The sequence below is a fragment of the Raphanus sativus genome, chromosome 6 (assembly GCF_000801105.2).
Source record: "Raphanus sativus cultivar WK10039 chromosome 6, ASM80110v3, whole genome shotgun sequence".
Lineage (NCBI taxonomy): Eukaryota > Viridiplantae > Streptophyta > Magnoliopsida > Brassicales > Brassicaceae > Raphanus > Raphanus sativus.
Genome location: NC_079516.1, coordinates 18,298,469 through 18,315,647, shown reverse-complemented (window position 1 = coordinate 18,315,647; position 17,179 = coordinate 18,298,469). Strand labels below are relative to the sequence as shown.

Genomic DNA, 17,179 nt, shown 5'->3' with positions numbered 1-17,179 from the left:
TTTGCTTTTTAGAATACATGTTATTTTGATTTTTGTATAGAATTCCATGCAGACTGGAAGTCCAAAAATTAACTTGTTTTTATATGGACATAGAAAAAAAAATTTAAATGTCTCTTTAATTCTTAAGGAAAGTAAAATACATTTATATTTACATGTAAGTACATAAGTTCCCCATAAGTTTTAACCAAAAAAAGTTCCCCATAAGTATACGTTTAACATTTGGGTAATGATGAGTTTAGTTGATAACAGTACAAATTAGGTAGCAGATGATCAAATTTAGAATAACTTCAAGCTAACGACAATTAGTGTTTTAGGCAACTAGTCCCTCGAGTTTTGTAGCTTGAATCAGGTTCAATAATTGTTATTTGGTTAAGAATGATTATGCAAGCGCACGACTAGTATCACTTTTGTTTTACTCCTCGAGAAAACCGGAGGGGTCAAGTTATAATTAGGACCATTCAGTACAAAGAAACAAAGTAACATAATCAATGACAAATACATTATTTCGTCTCGTCATGGCCTAAATATATAATTACATTTAACTAACGTAAAGAGTAGCCGACACTCGTTGGCACAAAGAGAGCGAAAGAGAACCGACACTCGTTGGCACTCGTTGGCGCCGCAAGGCCTACTATAAACATGGGTAAAGTGTACAATGTCGTCCAAAGGCTTGAAATCATAAAAGTCTCATGTGTCCGATTTTTGTATTATATTTTATTTTGTGCTTTCAGAACCTAATTATCTAGGAATTTACGCACACATAAGTCTGTTATAGGTTGGATGTTTTCGTCTTTTGAGTATAAAGTTAAGTCTACTTATTTAACTGTTGAAAAGAATCATCGATTAGCTTTTAATCTTCAAAATTCTCACGCAATTTTAGAGATACATGTCAAAAGAGGTGGTGATCCCTCCAATCCTGTTCTATTTTATATTTTTTTTATTATAGTTTCCATGATCAAATTTAAGCTTAGAAAAAAAGAAATGGTATAAAGGAACCCTAGTTATAAATATTTCAGACTCACTTTCCTTCTAATAAATTCGAAATCGAAAAGTGAAACTAAGATAATATATAAAAATGCAAAAGAGAAAGACTATTAATTCAATTATAAACTAATATAATTCTGTAAACTATTAAAATTTTACAATTTAGGTTTCGTGGCCATGTGAGTACCCACTATCGACAGTGAATATAGCAGGCTAAGTCATTTCTAACCCCACTGAAAATACTATTTTACCGTGATTTTTACACCAAAACTTCTCAAATCTTACAGCAAAATCACACAATTTCAGTGTAACACTAAATTTTCACACCATCTGTAAACTAATAAAATTCTACAATTTAGATTTCGTGGCCATATGAGTATCCACTATCGACAGTGAATATAGTAGGGTAAGTCATTTCTAACCCCACTAAAAACACTATTTTACTGTGATTTTTACACTAAAACTTTTTCAATCCAACAGTCAAAATCACACAATTTTAATGTAACACTAAATTTTCACATTAAATTTGGCGTGACACTATTTACCATACTAAAATACTATATATTCAACTAAAATACTACTCCCTCTGTTTTCTTTTATATGTCGCTGTAGAGATTTCACACAAATTAAGGTATCTAGTAAATTATCATTTTTAGCTTTCGTTGATTAACTATCTTGTGTCGTAACTCATATTTAATACAGGGTAAATGGAGTTTTTTTTCACTATAATTTGCATTGATTTCTGTAATGCGTCAAATATATGAAAACAACCAAATTGTTCTAAAACGTCATGTAAATAAAAACTGAGGGAGTATTGATTTATTTTATTAATAAAACATACAACTAAATAAATGATAAATAAGAAACTTAATACATATAATATTATAAAATATAATTTAGTGTAAAGTTTAGTGTTATGTTGAAAAATAATTTGGTTTTAGTATTAGAATTACACTAAAATAGTGTGGTCTTGACACTAATATAGTGTTAATGGTCAGAAATGCTCTTAGTATATGCGCTTGTCAAATTGCATTTTGAGTTATTTATTTGAACTTGAAATATTCATGAAGAATCAAAGTAGAAAGTGCTATATTGTTACTGACTAGGATGAATATAGTCTCGGAGAACCAAGCGCTTGTAGCTTGGTGGTAAAGGAGGTACAACTGTACTGCTCGCCATCCGGGTTCGAGCCTTGGCCACAACGGATTTAACATCCCTTCCGTTGGGACGCTGGATTCCTTTCGGGGGATAGTTGAGAATTTGACTACCCAAATACCAGAGTTATAAAAAAAAAAACATAGTCTTAGAGATTATCAAAACATTTGTTGTATGCCTAACTATCCTCTAACAAATTGGCCAATCAAATAAACTTTTCTTTAATATATAAGTCAGTTGATTTATTAGTAATCTTGAATGAATTTGTTTTCTTTAGTACCAAAGGTGAAAATTATTAAAACATTTAAATCTCGAATAAGAGTTTTAAGGACAATACATTTTTATTTGTTTTACGTAACATAATAATTTCAAGTTTGATGATACTTTTTCAAATTATATTAAGTAACTTGTTTCTATAGTATTATTTGAGGAATCAATTTTTCTTTTGTGTGATAGTTAATTAATTTTATTAATATTAGTTACATATATATACTTGTGACAAAAAAAGTTACATATATACTTTCTAAATTTAAATCACTAGCTCGAAAGCTCGATCCTAGGCCCAATGACCAGCTGGACTATATGGTCTAGGCCCAGTAACCAATCATGCTTATTGTTCTGGGTTTTAGACAGTTGGACTCTGGACTATTTTCGTAACACTTTCTTGGCATGTTTTGGGATCCTTTTCAGCCTAACTTTTTTTTTTAATTAACACATGAAGTTCTTGAAAGAATGACGATACTTCTTTCTTTTGTACGGTTTAGCACGAGAGTTTGTCCTGATTTGGCATAGCGGAAGAACATACGCTTAGTTTTTTGTTGATTAACCTGAGATATCTTTGGTCAGACTAATTCCTAAGGGAATATAGACCTTCTTTTTGGGTATAGAAATAAATTTTAAAACATAAATTTATATCTATATGGTGTCCAGAAATATTATGACTTAATTTCTTTTAACAGGGTTTGAACTCATAACCTAGATGCAAGAATGAATCCGTCTTTACCATTGGATCATAATGTTCTAGACAACATACGCTTAGTTAAGTTTTAAAATTCAAAAGAAATCTGAAGAAAAAATAAACGTTTTTGGTTAAGTGGAAAGAATCCTTCTGATTTACAAGAGAGGTATTGAATGGGCAAGCTTCAGAACGATATTAAACCAAGTACAAGATTTCTGATTCATACCCGGTTTAATTTGGTTTAACGTTTACATTATAGTCTTCCTCCAGTCTTCGTTGAAGCTAGAAAAATATCAGTTACCACCATTTACCAACTTTCCATACTCGGAAAAAACAAAAGAAAAAATATACACACATTGTGACGATGAATGTCGCGAACCGACCAATAACAACCCGAGCGTGATGTAATAAAATCATAAACACGTTGATATCACCAATAATACACGTCTGTCACATAACTACGTAACAGCCAGTGAGTTTTATAGTCTTCGTGTATTAACTTTCTTTCCCCTTACTCTCTCTTCTCCTCTTTATCCCTTTTCTCTAAGAAAAAAATAAAAATTAGTATTTTAACAGATCTGGTGGAAATTTTTATCACTTGACCCCACTGGATCGCTCTCTCTCTATACATTCATCAGTTTTTTTACAGAGACACAAAGATTCAATCATGAAGAATTGTGAGAGAATCGCCAATCTCGCTCTCGCAGGTTCGACGACCCCTTTGTTGGTGTTTTTTTTTTTTTTTTTAAATTCCGATTGATTTACCATTGTCTCGTTTGGTGATGTCGGATTGTTACGTTACGAAAAGTTTGAAGCTTTCGGTTTAATTGGTTCTGATTTAAGGGTTTACATTAGCTCTGTTTCGGATCAGTTTTGGTTCCTTTAAGGGTTTAGAGTTGATGTGTTTGATTGATTGTTTTTTGTTTTGTTTGGGTGTTTGGTTTCAGGTTTGACGGTGGCACCACTTGTTGTGAATGTGAACCCGAACTTGAATGTTGTTCTTACAGCATGTCTTACAGTTTACGTCGGTTGCTTTCGTTCCGTGAAGGATTCTCCTCCAACGGTGAGAAGACAGCAATTTTTTTTTTTAGTGAAACCATTTTCTCAATTTGATCTAAATTGTGTCTTGTTTTGGAATTGATGATGTAGGAGACGATGTCGAAAGAGCATGCCATGCGTTTCCCATTGGTTGGGAGTGCTATGCTTCTCTCTCTTTTCTTGTTGTTCAAGTTTCTCTCTAAGGACTTGGTCAATGCTGTGCTCACTGCTTACTTCTTTGTTCTTGGCATCGTCGCTCTTTCGTATGTCTTATTATCTAAATGATGCTTCTGCTTTCTTTTTTTTTTAGTTTTATCTTTTATCAAGTTTCATAATACACAGTTTGTTTGTGTGTTCGGCAGGGCGACTTTGTTACCTGCCATCAGCAGGTTTCTGCCAAAACCATGGAATGACAATCTTATCGTCTGGCGTTTTCCTTATTTCAAATGTATGTTAACTAAAATTTCACTTTCTTTGCTAATGATCATCCAGACTCTTTTGGGACTTGTCTACTTTATTTATCTGTGTTTTTACAATATCCAGTTCCTGTATATTCCTGACACTTCTTTTGTTTTAAACAGCTTTGGAGGTAGAGTTCACAAAGTCCCAAGTTGTTGCGGGAATCCCTGGAACCTTCTTTTGCGCGTGGTACGCTTGGAAGAAACATTGGCTGGCTAACAATATCCTTGGCCTCTCCTTCTGCATTCAGGTTACTTCCTTTTCATTCTGAGGAATACAATATAATAGTACAGTTAACTATGCGGCTCCACTATCAACAGCTTTCTTTGAACTGGCATTAGTCTTGTTGTGTGTGTCTTTTTTGGTAACTAAACGATCTGGTCAATACAGGGGATTGAGATGCTCTCTCTTGGATCATTCAAGACTGGTGCCATCCTTTTGGTAAGAACTATATATATATATGAGATGCTTCTTATTAGTGATGATATTCTTGTAAAATCGTTTAGAATGTTTAGACGAACATTAGACAAATTATTGATATTATTATTTTTTTATACTTGACTTTGCAGGTAGGACTGTTTTTCTATGATATTTTCTGGGTTTTCTTTACCCCAGTTATGGTTAGTGTTGCCAAATCCTTTGATGCTCCGATAAAGGTTAGTAAAACTGACTCAATATTTTACATAAACCAAATTAATATGTTTGGTTCTTAGTAGTTTTGAAAGTAGTCTCATTTTTGTAATTTCTTTTTCAGCTTTTATTCCCTACGGGTGATGCTCTAAGACCCTACTCTATGCTAGGGCTTGGGGATATTGTCATTCCTGGTATGTCCTTTTAATGCATAATGCTGGGACTCAATATTCTTTTGGATATTATATTAATTGGGAGACATTGGTGTTTGTTTTTCTTCAGGTATTTTTGTTGCATTGGCTTTAAGGTTTGATGTGTCAAGACGCAGTAAACCACAGTACTTCACAAGTGCATTTGTGGGTTACGTTGCTGGAGTTGTCCTCACTATTGTAGTCATGAACTGGTTTCAAGCAGCACAGGTCAGTTTTTGTTTGTGTCTTTACTGTTGACAATGACATCTCATTATTTTTGAGGGGTATATCTGATGGGTTTTGTGTGTGTGTGTCTCTGTTTCAGCCTGCTTTGTTGTACATTGTCCCAGCCGTCATCGGGTTCCTGGCTTCTCACTGCATTTGGAACGGTGACATCAAACCGGTTTGTTTTATCTTCCTTTCTACGTTTCAACACAATCACAGCTTTAGTCAAATGCTTATGGGTTTATTTTTCTTTGCAGTTGATGGCGTTTGATGAATCATCAAAGAGTAGTGAGGAGGAATCGAAGAGTAGTGAGGGAGAGGTTAATAAAAGCCATGCAGAATGAAGCAAATGTGGAGAAAGAAGGGCGAGAGGAGAAATATGTATACACATGAATGTGTGTGTGTTTTATATGTATGGAAACAAAGAGAAGGAAAACAATTCTTGTTTCCAATGATCATCATTCCCTTCACCTTTTTTGCTCTTTTTTAGATTTTCAAACATCTTTTCACAAAGACTTATGTAAGAAGTTATACAAGTAACAACAGGTTTCCTTTGACTTGTTTTTTGTTCCTCCTATGTTTAAGCTGTTAAGTCTTCAACGCTAACTTATGCCACAAGAAGTATTTATGCAAATTCCGCATCTCTAGTTACAAATAATGATGACGTTAAGTCGATGAAAGATTATTATCGAAAAGCATGCTGTAACTCTTTGTAAAGTGGTTTCCAAGACATTAGCGAGACAATTGAAGTAGCTCTTATTATTTGGCAGATTGATTTGTATGATCGCAGTGATCAAGCTTCCCTCCTCCGGGAAAAACAGTTATTAAAATTTGAGTCACTTCTGTTAATGGAGGTCTCAGGTATAATTTGTTTTTGTTCATTGCATAGAGCTTAGGTTTAGAAAATAGTTGCATTTGTAGTTCCAGTGTGATCTGTATTATTAGTTTTTTATTCGGTACGGAAGCTATGTTCTCCCAACACTTTGTTATAGAGTTACTATACCTTCCTGTAGATTGTAGAAACTTGCAATAACGTTTGAAGAAAGTGATAATTTTATTTCTAGCAGACAAGCCGATTATCTTACAGAACGAAGTTCTGCTTTACGCCATTCCGACCAAGAAGCTATGCATTATGGAAGAAGGCTCGGATCTGATACTCACTGGTTATCAGTACAAAACACATCTTCTTATGCCAGCCAACACGCCCCATCGTTACTAGGAGCTGCTCCTCGGCGAAACCTAGACGACTATAGTTACCCGGAGAGTTCTTCAAATCCTGGTTATGGCGTTAGCTTACCTTCAGGCAGGGATTACAGTACGGAGAAAGGAATCCTTAGTGCAGCCTCTCTAGCTTATTGTTTGACTTGTTCAATCTAGTTCTAACTCGTTGGGATCTTTTCTCGTTTATGTCATAATAGTTATATTTTCTTTTGGAAGATGTTTGGTCATGTTCTGCTCTTCACTCAGCTAAACAAAATCATTGTGATACACCAAAGACACTTCTAATGAAATTACATCCTTATTAGTATATTGAAAAATGTATCAAAGTACGTACTCAATGGTTAAGCTATTTAGGTATGTATATGTATCAGTTTTATTAGTGTGATAATTTGGTAAGCCTCTTTACTCGGATGATAACTATAGAGTTATGTCATGAGGATCATAAGCAGATTCATTTGAACCGACAGATCAAGATATTGGCTATATTCTGCTCTTCAAACTCAGACTCAACATGATGGAAGTTCAGTGACTTTGGTGTCCTGGTTAATTTTAGAGGATTGCCCTAGACCTAAGATCTTAGCAAGCAAAAGTGCCTGAAACTCAAAGAGGTCTGTTTCTCTGAAGAACATGTTAACCAAATTAAAACTACCTAAAGACCTCTTCTTCATTCACATTCTTCTTACATAATGGTTACAACAAATCCTCTGAGCTATTAAAGGGCAATGTACCGGTAAACTGATAACCTAACCGGAACATTGTACCGGTAATCTAGTTTGGAAACGGGCGTTTGTACCGCCGTCTCCAACCCAGAAGAAACCAATCTAGAAATTAACCCTACAAACGAGGATTCAGAAGAACAAAACACATAAAACCCCTAAAAGCGAAACCCAGAAGAACAGATGAAGAACATGAAATCGAATTACAAAAAAAAAAAGAACAAAAAAAAATTTGGACCATTTCTCGATTTGTGCGTGTCATCCTTGCGCAGGGGCCATGCTAATCTTCTCTGTATCGTTCCAATTTTATCGGATGTCCCCGAAGGGACAATCATCTTCTTGACTCCATCGCTATATAAACAACGTCTCCTCTCTTCATCTGAGCGATATGGGACTGTAGAAATCGTTAACAGCTAAAATGGGCCTGTTATATAAGGCCTCTATTTCTACTATTTGTACTAAGCCCATTAATATTGTATTACCCCTGTCCAAGAAGATCTTATATGCCGTATATACTCAATTTCAAATATAATCTGAAAACGGTTTATATGACACCAAGAATATGCGAATCTATCCACGTTGGTTAAGTCTGTTACTTTCTCATGTGTGAGATCATGCTGCTCGAAGACTTACCACTAATTATAGGGTGGACATAATAAGATCAACGTTTTGGGTATAGTTTACTAATTTCCATGCGTGAAAGACAATATCGTTTCCGTTACTATAGAAAATCAACGAACCAACAACAATTTGAGATCATGCTAAATTGTTTGGCCATTGCTCTGCATTATTAGCCAAGAGACATGTGTGGTTTGGGTTAAAACTGAACTTTTCTTTATTATTACACAATCTCTCAAATGTGTTCAAGACTTCAAGTCAGGCTTGATCGAATAATACTTTACATTATACAATAACTAACAGGGAGGAGGAGTTTCTGGCAATCAATCACCTGACCTGACACCAACAAATTTGCCTTAAGACATGCCATACCCAACAGGACCATACTGGGATTGTGGCTGCAACAGCTTAGCATCAATACCCACCTTTTGCTGTGTTTGGACATAAGGGTTAGGGTTCAGCTCAGCTGGCTTTGCGGAGTTGTATTGGGTTGGGACAACAAACTGCGGTTTTGCTTCTGAACCACCGCCGCCCGCGCTTTTCTTGTTGGTTCATGGCGTTGGGATGGAAGAAACAGTTGGGAGAAACGGTCACGATGTCCTTGCATCATAGGTTAGAGATGATTCAACAGAACGGCCTGGTCTAGCTGAATGTATCCTTGGAGGAGGTCCTAGAGGTTTAGTTGAAGTCGATGGAACTACTCCATTTCTTGAAGGCTCAAAAGAGACACGTCGACTCTCTGGTGCATTCAGGACAGGTTGAGCATTAGAGGTTGTCACCACAATGTTCATAATTATTTATTTGGTTATTGTGTGACTTGTTTGTAGGTTTTATCCCCGCGATTGGTTGACAAGGAGAGGGATTACTTGGCACTAGATAAAACATACCCAAAGGCTTTTTATGCCCTCTGAGTTTTCCAAGGTATTTGTTCGTCTATCTCTCAATTATTTTCTAATCTTTAGTGGAGCACTTGATGATATCGTAAACCTCAAATATGTATATTCAGGTTGTAGTGAACTGGTCGAAACAAAAGCTTACACTTTCGATGCATACTGCTATGAGGTGAATTATTTCTGCTTTCTCATTTGCTTTTTGTCAGTCTGAGGATCTTAAATGGATCATAAGTTATGGATTTCTTATATATCAAAGCTAAATTTTTATAATTCTAAATGGTCTTTTGTTGAGGATGGCAGTTTTGAGCGAGCATGGTTACACTGGAGATGACTGTTTGGAATGCCAAGGTGGGGCTGTTTGGAATTAATATTTTCTCAGTAGAAAAGAAAAGATTACCTCGTGCTTTTGCCCTGTAGGGTCTTCTACCACTTTGACTGTGTAATTGCATGATTATTATTGGTACTGAACCTGATTGTGAAAAAGAAATTGGCTCATGTGAAATGAGTTTCTCTGTTGTTCAGATGATTTTAATGAGTGGACTGAGCAGGACTGCTAGGGAAGATCTTTCTTCAGATAAATTATTTGAAGACCGTTATACCTCATATATGCAACATATTAAAATTTGCTGTTCTTAAAAAAGATCATTCGCTCATGGCGACTGCTGGTCCCTGGGATCCCACAGACCGCATGGACCCATCAGTTAATCAGTCTTCCTTAATCAAGACAATGACGAGGTGTGTTTCTTCCCTTTTACGCTTATTGTTGCCTTTTGTTCATTTCATTGTCTGAGGCTCTGAGCCACGGGAGAACTTTTGCGTTGTAGAAACACAAAGGATAAGCTACATCTTGATCTTAGCAACTGTAAGTTTTACCTCTCTTAGTTTAAGGGAGCACTGAGATGTTGGATGATAAGTGGAGATGTGGCGTGACGGTAGAACATCCTTTATGTTCAGTGCGCCTAAGATGATATTATGCTTATTAGTGACTGCTTTGTTTAAATGTTTATTCTCTGACTGTATCAAATTTTTGAAACAACTGCTTAATATTCAGAGAATTGCTCTTTTGCTGAGATTTGATTTTGCTGTAAATGTGGTAGCTTCTCAGTATAGATACATACGAGCTAATCAAGCGATATTATATGTCAGCTATCTGGAGACCTAACTAAGGAGCTCTGAGTTCTATTTTTTTTTTGGCATTTACAGAGTTGGTACAGATGGAGTTTTCTAGTTTCAAAGAGATCACTGTATTGTTTGTCCCTGATTTATCAGAATGTCTTCCTTTATTTGACACGCATGGAGAACCCAATGGTTGGCACACAAGAAAGCTCTTACTGAGAGAGAGATCGACTACTTTCTCAAGAGGTTAAGAAAGATGTTATTGTGGGAAAGGGTAGCAATGATGCGGATGCAGAGAAAAAGACCTCAGGAGACCCGTCCAGCGATGAAGATCTGGTGAAAAAGATGAGAAGGGCTCAGAAATTATGGTTGGAGCTCAAACAGGTGAGAGCTCAGATCCTGGTGCTAAGGCTAATGAGCAGACGACTAAGTGTAAAGAAAAAATGTTCATTAAAAGGTGGCTAAAAAGAAGGTTGCTGAAGAAGACAACAACATGGACAGTGTTGAGAAAAAGGTAGTGGAGGCAGGGAAGATATACCCTGATTCTTTTTAGCAGTTGCGTTCACTTTCGGTCTCCCTGGACTCGCTCTTGGATTATTACACTGACAAGGAAATTGATGAGTCATCATCATTTGAGGTTAGTTTTGTGCTTTGCTTAGCATGTTTCCATTTTCCTTCTTAGCAAACTCAGCGAACCGCGCTATTGTTATAAACAACTGAACTACTCAGTTAGCATGAATCTAATGTTCTTGCAGGTTTCATTGTTTGCGGAATCGCTGTTTGAGATGCTACAGTATCTATCGTGGAGAAAACTGATTCCAAATATGCTAAGATCAAACCCAAGTCTGAGTCAGACAGACAAGAAGGAATGAACGTCTGAGGAACCAAAAAAGAGAAGAAACTCCCTAACAAAACTGGAGAAACCCACCCACTTTGGCTTTATTAACAGTATATTTCTGTGCTAATCCTTTGTTCATTGGTTACTTGACTCTCAGGCTTTCAGATTTTTTTTACCGTAACCAAATAGGCTACGTTAGGGTAAGAAGAAGCTTCAACTCGTCTTCTTTATTGTCATCTCATTGTCTCTTTCAATACTGTTATTTTGTTTGCTTCTCAGGTTGAAGATATGAGAATAACTATTCACAGCTTGGGAAAAATTTATATATCTCACCGAGAAGTCAAGGTACAATAGATTCCTCCATACCTTAGTTTGTCAATCATAATTAACAAGATACGTAACTAAACAGTTGAACAAACATTTTTCTGTATCTTTTTGATCGTGCAGGAACTTGTGCAGAGTGCTTTGTTAGGGAGCAGTACAGGTAAACTGAAACTGAAACTGAAACTTTGGAGCAGCACAGAGTGTTTCTGTATCCTTTTTTGATCGTACTGTTTCACGTTTTCACTTGCAAACAATACGAATAAACTGAAACTTTGGTAATAAAGATCCTTGTTTCTTTATCATATATCCTCACAATGTCTCACATGAGGAGCTAATCTTCAAAGTCAAAGAAAGGAAGAGCATGGAAACAAGACTCCATCGACATAGCCCGAGGATCAGGAGCTGTACGGTTGGTTATCATGTTTATAAAGTAACTAAGGCTTATAAACCCTCCAAGACCTTGAGCTACATGTAGACTTTGGTAATAAAGATTCTTGTTATTTATCTAATGTAGACCAATCACTTGTCACAAGGTTAAGTCTGTCATACTCAAAAGGTACACATCAGCAATCCATCTTTTTTCTCCTCTCATTTTAAAAGAGAAACTTGTTATATTAGAGAACTCAAAACGGGAAATACAGAATATATTGCTTAGCAGATTATCTACCTTCTTCCCCTCAAAAAAACATGTGTTATTATTAGTAGAGAACTCAAAACTGAAATCTGCCTTTACATAATCTAAGACAAGGAGATGGAACTAACTAGTTGTCTTTGTCGTCATCCTCGTCATAGTTAAACGGTAATGGAACCGTCTTGAATGCTCTATACTTCCCCACATTGTTCAAATGCTCGTTCTCTAACCTGAAAAAGTTCCATATCCCACGTCGGATAATCTCTAAACTGGCTACAACTGCAACCATAGTGTTCCTGTGCATAAATGAGAAGTTGAAATCCAGCACCGTCTGCAGCCACGCAAATCTAAGCAAGATGTTCAATATCTGCACAAGTTTTTTTTTTCTCAAGAGTTAGGAATCAGTTTTGCTATTATGATAGATTCAAAATGATGAATGCTTATTTAGTTGCTCACCATTGCGATGAAGTATACTTTCTTCTGCGGGATAAGGAGTTTGTCTCTGAGCCAACGGTTCTTAGAAGTCCTGTTCAGAAGACCCCAATCTAACACCAAGTCCCAGTAAGTACAGAAAATGGCAGCAATAGCTGAGACAACCCCAGCTAACATTCTCCAGACAAACTTATGTTCCTCGTCGACAACACTGTAAGCTGTCCTCAAGCAGACCGCCATTATAGTCAAGAAGTACTTGAGACCATTGTATCCTTGTTCTGCGTTGTTCTCTTCAAATAGCCGTCTCAAGCACTGCACAAGTATCGCGGTTTATAAGCACATGTGAATGAGAAGAAAAGACAGGGTTCTGAAGAGTGTTTTGTACCTGAAGGAGACGACATACATAAGGGAAGGCAGCAACAATGAATAAGAAAGCATTGAAGGCATCTGAGTCTGTGCATGTGTTTGTTCTATGTCTGAAATCTCCCCAGCCGTAGTGACATATGTAAAACTGGACGCTTCTAAGAGCTTGCACCTGGCTAGTTAACTGATCTCCCAACAAGAAGTCAGGTAATGTTACCTTGTAAAGTGGAGCAGCAAGGCAGTGAAAGAGGCATGTGAGGAAGAACAGGCGACTCGAGCGGTAGAAGAAGTTGAATGGTAAGACTAGAACTATAAACATAACCTACACCACAAAACATTACCCTTCATGTAACTGAGTTTATTGGATTTTAGGGACTTACAATGAGCAGGAGAAGGGGAAGAAGCTCGGTGAATAGTGTGTATTCTTGAGTTTCAGGGTCAACCTCCATGTCAAGATTGGCAATAACACAAAGAAGAGCCAAAACTCCAATGCTGAAACCAACAAGTAGAACTTGTCTATAGCCAAGCTCAGATCCTTGCTTGAACCCAAATATGAAAGAGTAGTTCACTCGATACCGCCTCCAATAGTAAATGTTACCAGCATACATTAGTATGTGTAGCACAATGAACCCAAACAAGCTGCAACAAGAAGAAGAAAGAAAGTGTAAAAGACAAGCAAATGGTCAGTATAAAAATAGAAGCAAATTAGGTTTTACCTGTAAAGAGGGAACATGATGTCCATGTACTGTTTTTGGCCTTCTTCTTGCAGAATGTTCCGGGTGCGTATGATGGCGAATAGAGCCACTACTAGAGAAAACACACATCCACCCAAGAAGCCTGAAAAGGTATACTTTCCAAAATTAGAAACTTCCTCCACACGCAAAGAAACCTGAAAGACTGAAAGAGGAAAGTATAATGAAAAATCATTGCACCTGTGGAGAATGTAATACGATGTCTCTCTCTTTTAGGTTTAGGTCTCAAGATGTTCATTCCCTTTGTTCTGTTGGCATTGGTGAAATGCTTTATGAAGGTAGCTTCAACACGCTCTATGAGTCTATTTACATCATCAGAGCTTCCAAAGTGAGAGTTATCAACCATCTTCATGTAAGACTGTGTAGCATGCCTCGAAGTTATCTGTTAAAAGAGTAACTTAGTCAACACGTTTCAGTAAACCCTAAACTAAAAATCTCAATCTCTTACCTTATCGTACTTCTTCAATATCTTCGAAAACGCCAACACATTCAAGAAGCTGTAGCTCTTGAGCAGCCTAAGCTTCTGGTAGAACTCGACGAAAGCGCGTCTGAGCTTCTCTTCCACTCTCCTCAGATTATCTCTGCTGAATTTAAGCTCTGTATTCGAGACCTGTAGAACGCTTTTAATGGTGGACCGTGGCGTTTCCTTCGTATGGTTCATCTTGACGCGATCAAGAACCTCTATTGGAGATGGCCTCGCAGCTTTTAACCTACTTATGTCACCGGCCACCGAGTCAGAAACGACTTTATCTTCTTCTTCTTTCTCCACATCATCTTCATCGTCTTCTTCGTCAGACTTACCAGCTTTGCTAGAACCTCCTTCCTGTATTGCCTCCATGTGAGCTTGACCTCCAAGTTTCACTGCAAGCAAACCGGAATTTTAAATCATCAAATTTCATTAATGATTTGGTAGAACCAGAATTAATCATTAAACCGGATGATTCATTGCAGCAAATATAATATAACCAAACAGATTAATTTCAATTTGGCTATTCAGAGTTCCGGTCCGATAAAACCGGAATCAATTATTAGTCAAACCATACTTTAACCATTGAGTAAACCGGAGAATGCACATAGTCATCAGTATCACTCACTGAGTTAGACTCCCTCCCGTCCACAAAAATAGATATTTTGAGATTTTTTATTTATTTCACAAATATTACAGTTTTATTTTTTTCAATGTAACTTTGAGACTTTTTATGATTTTTCCTCATATTAACTAAGATAACTACTATTTAAATAAACCGAACTTTTAAAAATTATGATATTAAAAAGGATTGCTTTTGGACCGTAAATTTACTGTTAAAAGTATGAAAACAAAATTTTATATTCGTGAAATAGAGAATATCACTTACTGGATCTAGCTCCGGCGGGAGTAGAAGCTGCGACGGCCGCCGCGAAATTCTCGACATCAGAAGCTAACTGAGTCATCTCCACCGTCCGTTCTTCCCAAGGCCAACCATCAGGATGCTCCACTTTAACCCGAAAAGCTATTAAAGCATCCATCTGCTTGTTGAGCATCACAGCTTCTTTCATCACTTCTTCAACTTTCTCTTTATAGAATCTCTCCACTTTGTTGAACTCGTCGTCTAGCCGCCGGAAAAACACCATCTCGTACTCTCCTCCTTCCTCGGCCGTCATGAGAAACGTCGTCTCGTATCCGTGACTCGCCGAGTGAACCAGAATCGGAGCTGACTTCAGTCCTTCCTCGATGTCGTCGTCTGAATCTGAAAAATGACCACCACCGTGTCCATGTACGTGTCCGTGGTGGTGTCTCTTTAGTCTAGACTTTGAGAGTAAACCGCTGAATGTTCGGTAGAGTGTGAACTTCCGGTGGGGATGGTGGCCGTGACCGTGGTGAGGGTTCTTTTTGTGTTTGAAGTTGATGATGTCTTTTAAAAGGGTTTTGAGGTAATTGTAATCCATGTAGGTTTCATGCCATTCAGGCACCATCTGCGACGAGAACTCTTTCCCGAACTTCATTCTTCTTCCTCTTCCTCTTCTGTTCTTGTTTGAAAGATAAGCTTCTGGTTTTTCTCTGCTGTTTGTTTGTTTGTTTGTCTGAAGAATAGTGGAGAAGACAAGATAATGTATATGTGTATTATTTATAGGGATGTATTAAACAGTGACAAGATAACTTATAGGGATGTATTAAACAGTGACAAGTAGCAGAAATTTAGAATAAATAAAAATCATGTGTATTTTTTGAATAATTTAAATTGTTTCCTTTTCAGTCTTGTAGAAAAAAAAATGAAACCCCTTTTCATTTACCAATGTTTTCAGAAATAGTAACTAAGGGGTGTATTCAACTAAGAGTTTTAAGTGATTTGTATTAAAATGACAAATCCACTGTTATTCAAACGTGGATTTAAAAAAACACTTTAAAATCCAGTGTTATTGAACTTAACATTTTATAAAACTCTCTGAAATCCACTGTTATTGAACAAAATTTAAGTTGAAGATTTTAGAGTACTTTAAGTGTTTCTAGAATGTTTGAGGGGAGTTCCTTAGTTATAAAAATAAAAATCCAAATCCCACTATTTTAGATGAGATTTTAGAGTGTTTTAACAAAAATCACATCAAATTCCCTAATTCTCCTACAATCATTTCAAAACTCATTAAAAATCAAATCACTTCAAATTTCAGATTCAATACACCCCCTAAAGCGCGTGTGGACTTCCCCTCGAGCATCATATACTGATATTTTAAAAATATATATATATTGATACCAATCTGAGTATTCAAATTTAAAATTATAAAAATTTTGAGCGAGTAGTCGTTTTCATAGTGACGTGTTTTTAGTTTGCATGAAGGCTTTTAGTTGCTTTTCGTAATTCGTTGTAATACGTGTTTCTTTTTATAGAAAATCGTCTTAATTTGAGTTAATGAATCTTATGACATTAACAAGCTATATGATACGTCTAGATCTTACAATAGTATATATTAAGTTGGTCATCGATGATCTTACAATCTTTATATATAAAAGAGAGTTTCAATCTCTCCTGGAGTGTCCAACTAGGCGTCCACGTCAATAATTCCTCTTCTATCGTCCTGCCACGTGTCAACCTAATAAAACGCAGCGATTCATAATCTGGAGATCATTTGGGCTTTTAAAAGTTACGCGTATATTTTATGTTATGGGATTTAGTTCGGATGAGTTATTTACAACTTGCAAAAGCCCTTTAACTGACTGAAACGTTTCTCGAAACCATTAACCTGTGCAGCCACGTCCTATCATCTTCCTCCTACTAACGAAACCCAAAATTTCCTGCCGCTCAGGATCTCTGGTGTAACGGCCTGTCTGAATAATTATGCTTCATCAAATTTATGTTAATGGCTTTTACAATCAGAACCTACTTGCCGATACAATTTCCCTGCCTTCACACTATATCTATCACTCTGATATAACGCTTCACTATTCCCTCCAAACACAGTCTAGAAAAGTCCTTCACCTCCATGGCCAATAAAAAAGCAATATCATCCTCCATGATCCACTACGCTCTGTTCTTCAGTTATGCTCTTACTGGAACACATCGAGAAGATGCATGCTTATTGGTCTGGATATAAGGAGAGGAGGAGGCAGATCCAAAATGCAGGTTCTTTTAATTATTGAAAAGACATTTCGTTTGTGAGAT

At 36.6% G+C, this 17,179-nt stretch overlaps 2 protein-coding genes, 1 non-coding gene and 1 pseudogene across 3 annotated transcripts; 2 read left to right on the top strand and 2 right to left on the bottom strand.

Annotated features, from left to right (window-relative positions):
* The first annotated feature begins 3,625 nt into the window (after positions 1-3,625).
* LOC108813886 (signal peptide peptidase) lies at positions 3,626-6,203 on the top strand. Its single transcript, XM_018586572.2, has 11 exons — positions 3,626-3,804; positions 4,045-4,160; positions 4,247-4,398; positions 4,498-4,583; positions 4,717-4,844; positions 4,985-5,035; positions 5,164-5,250; positions 5,349-5,418; positions 5,507-5,643; positions 5,741-5,818; positions 5,898-6,203. Exons 1-11 carry the CDS (start codon positions 3,765-3,767, stop codon positions 5,982-5,984), a joined length of 1,032 nt encoding a protein of 343 aa, XP_018442074.1. The 5' UTR covers positions 3,626-3,764; the 3' UTR covers positions 5,985-6,203.
* Positions 6,204-7,803: 1,600 nt separating this feature from the next.
* Positions 7,804-7,906, bottom strand: LOC130497139 (U6 spliceosomal RNA). Its single transcript, XR_008936152.1, has one exon. It is a non-coding gene; the product is annotated as a U6 spliceosomal RNA (small nuclear RNA).
* Positions 7,907-8,886: 980 nt separating this feature from the next.
* On the top strand, positions 8,887-11,085 carry LOC130495621 (protein SHORT ROOT IN SALT MEDIUM 1-like; annotated as a pseudogene).
* An 872-nt stretch (positions 11,086-11,957) lies between these two features.
* LOC108813548 (phosphate transporter PHO1 homolog 5) lies at positions 11,958-15,626 on the bottom strand. The gene is made up of 8 exons (XM_018586130.2): positions 14,900-15,626; positions 13,993-14,405; positions 13,725-13,926; positions 13,509-13,629; positions 13,173-13,431; positions 12,815-13,114; positions 12,454-12,741; positions 11,958-12,364 (listed from the first exon to the last, which is right to left on the bottom strand). Exons 1-8 carry the CDS (start codon positions 15,525-15,527, stop codon positions 12,128-12,130), a joined length of 2,448 nt encoding a protein of 815 aa, XP_018441632.1. The 5' UTR covers positions 15,528-15,626; the 3' UTR covers positions 11,958-12,127.
* Positions 15,627-17,179: the final 1,553 nt, after the last annotated feature.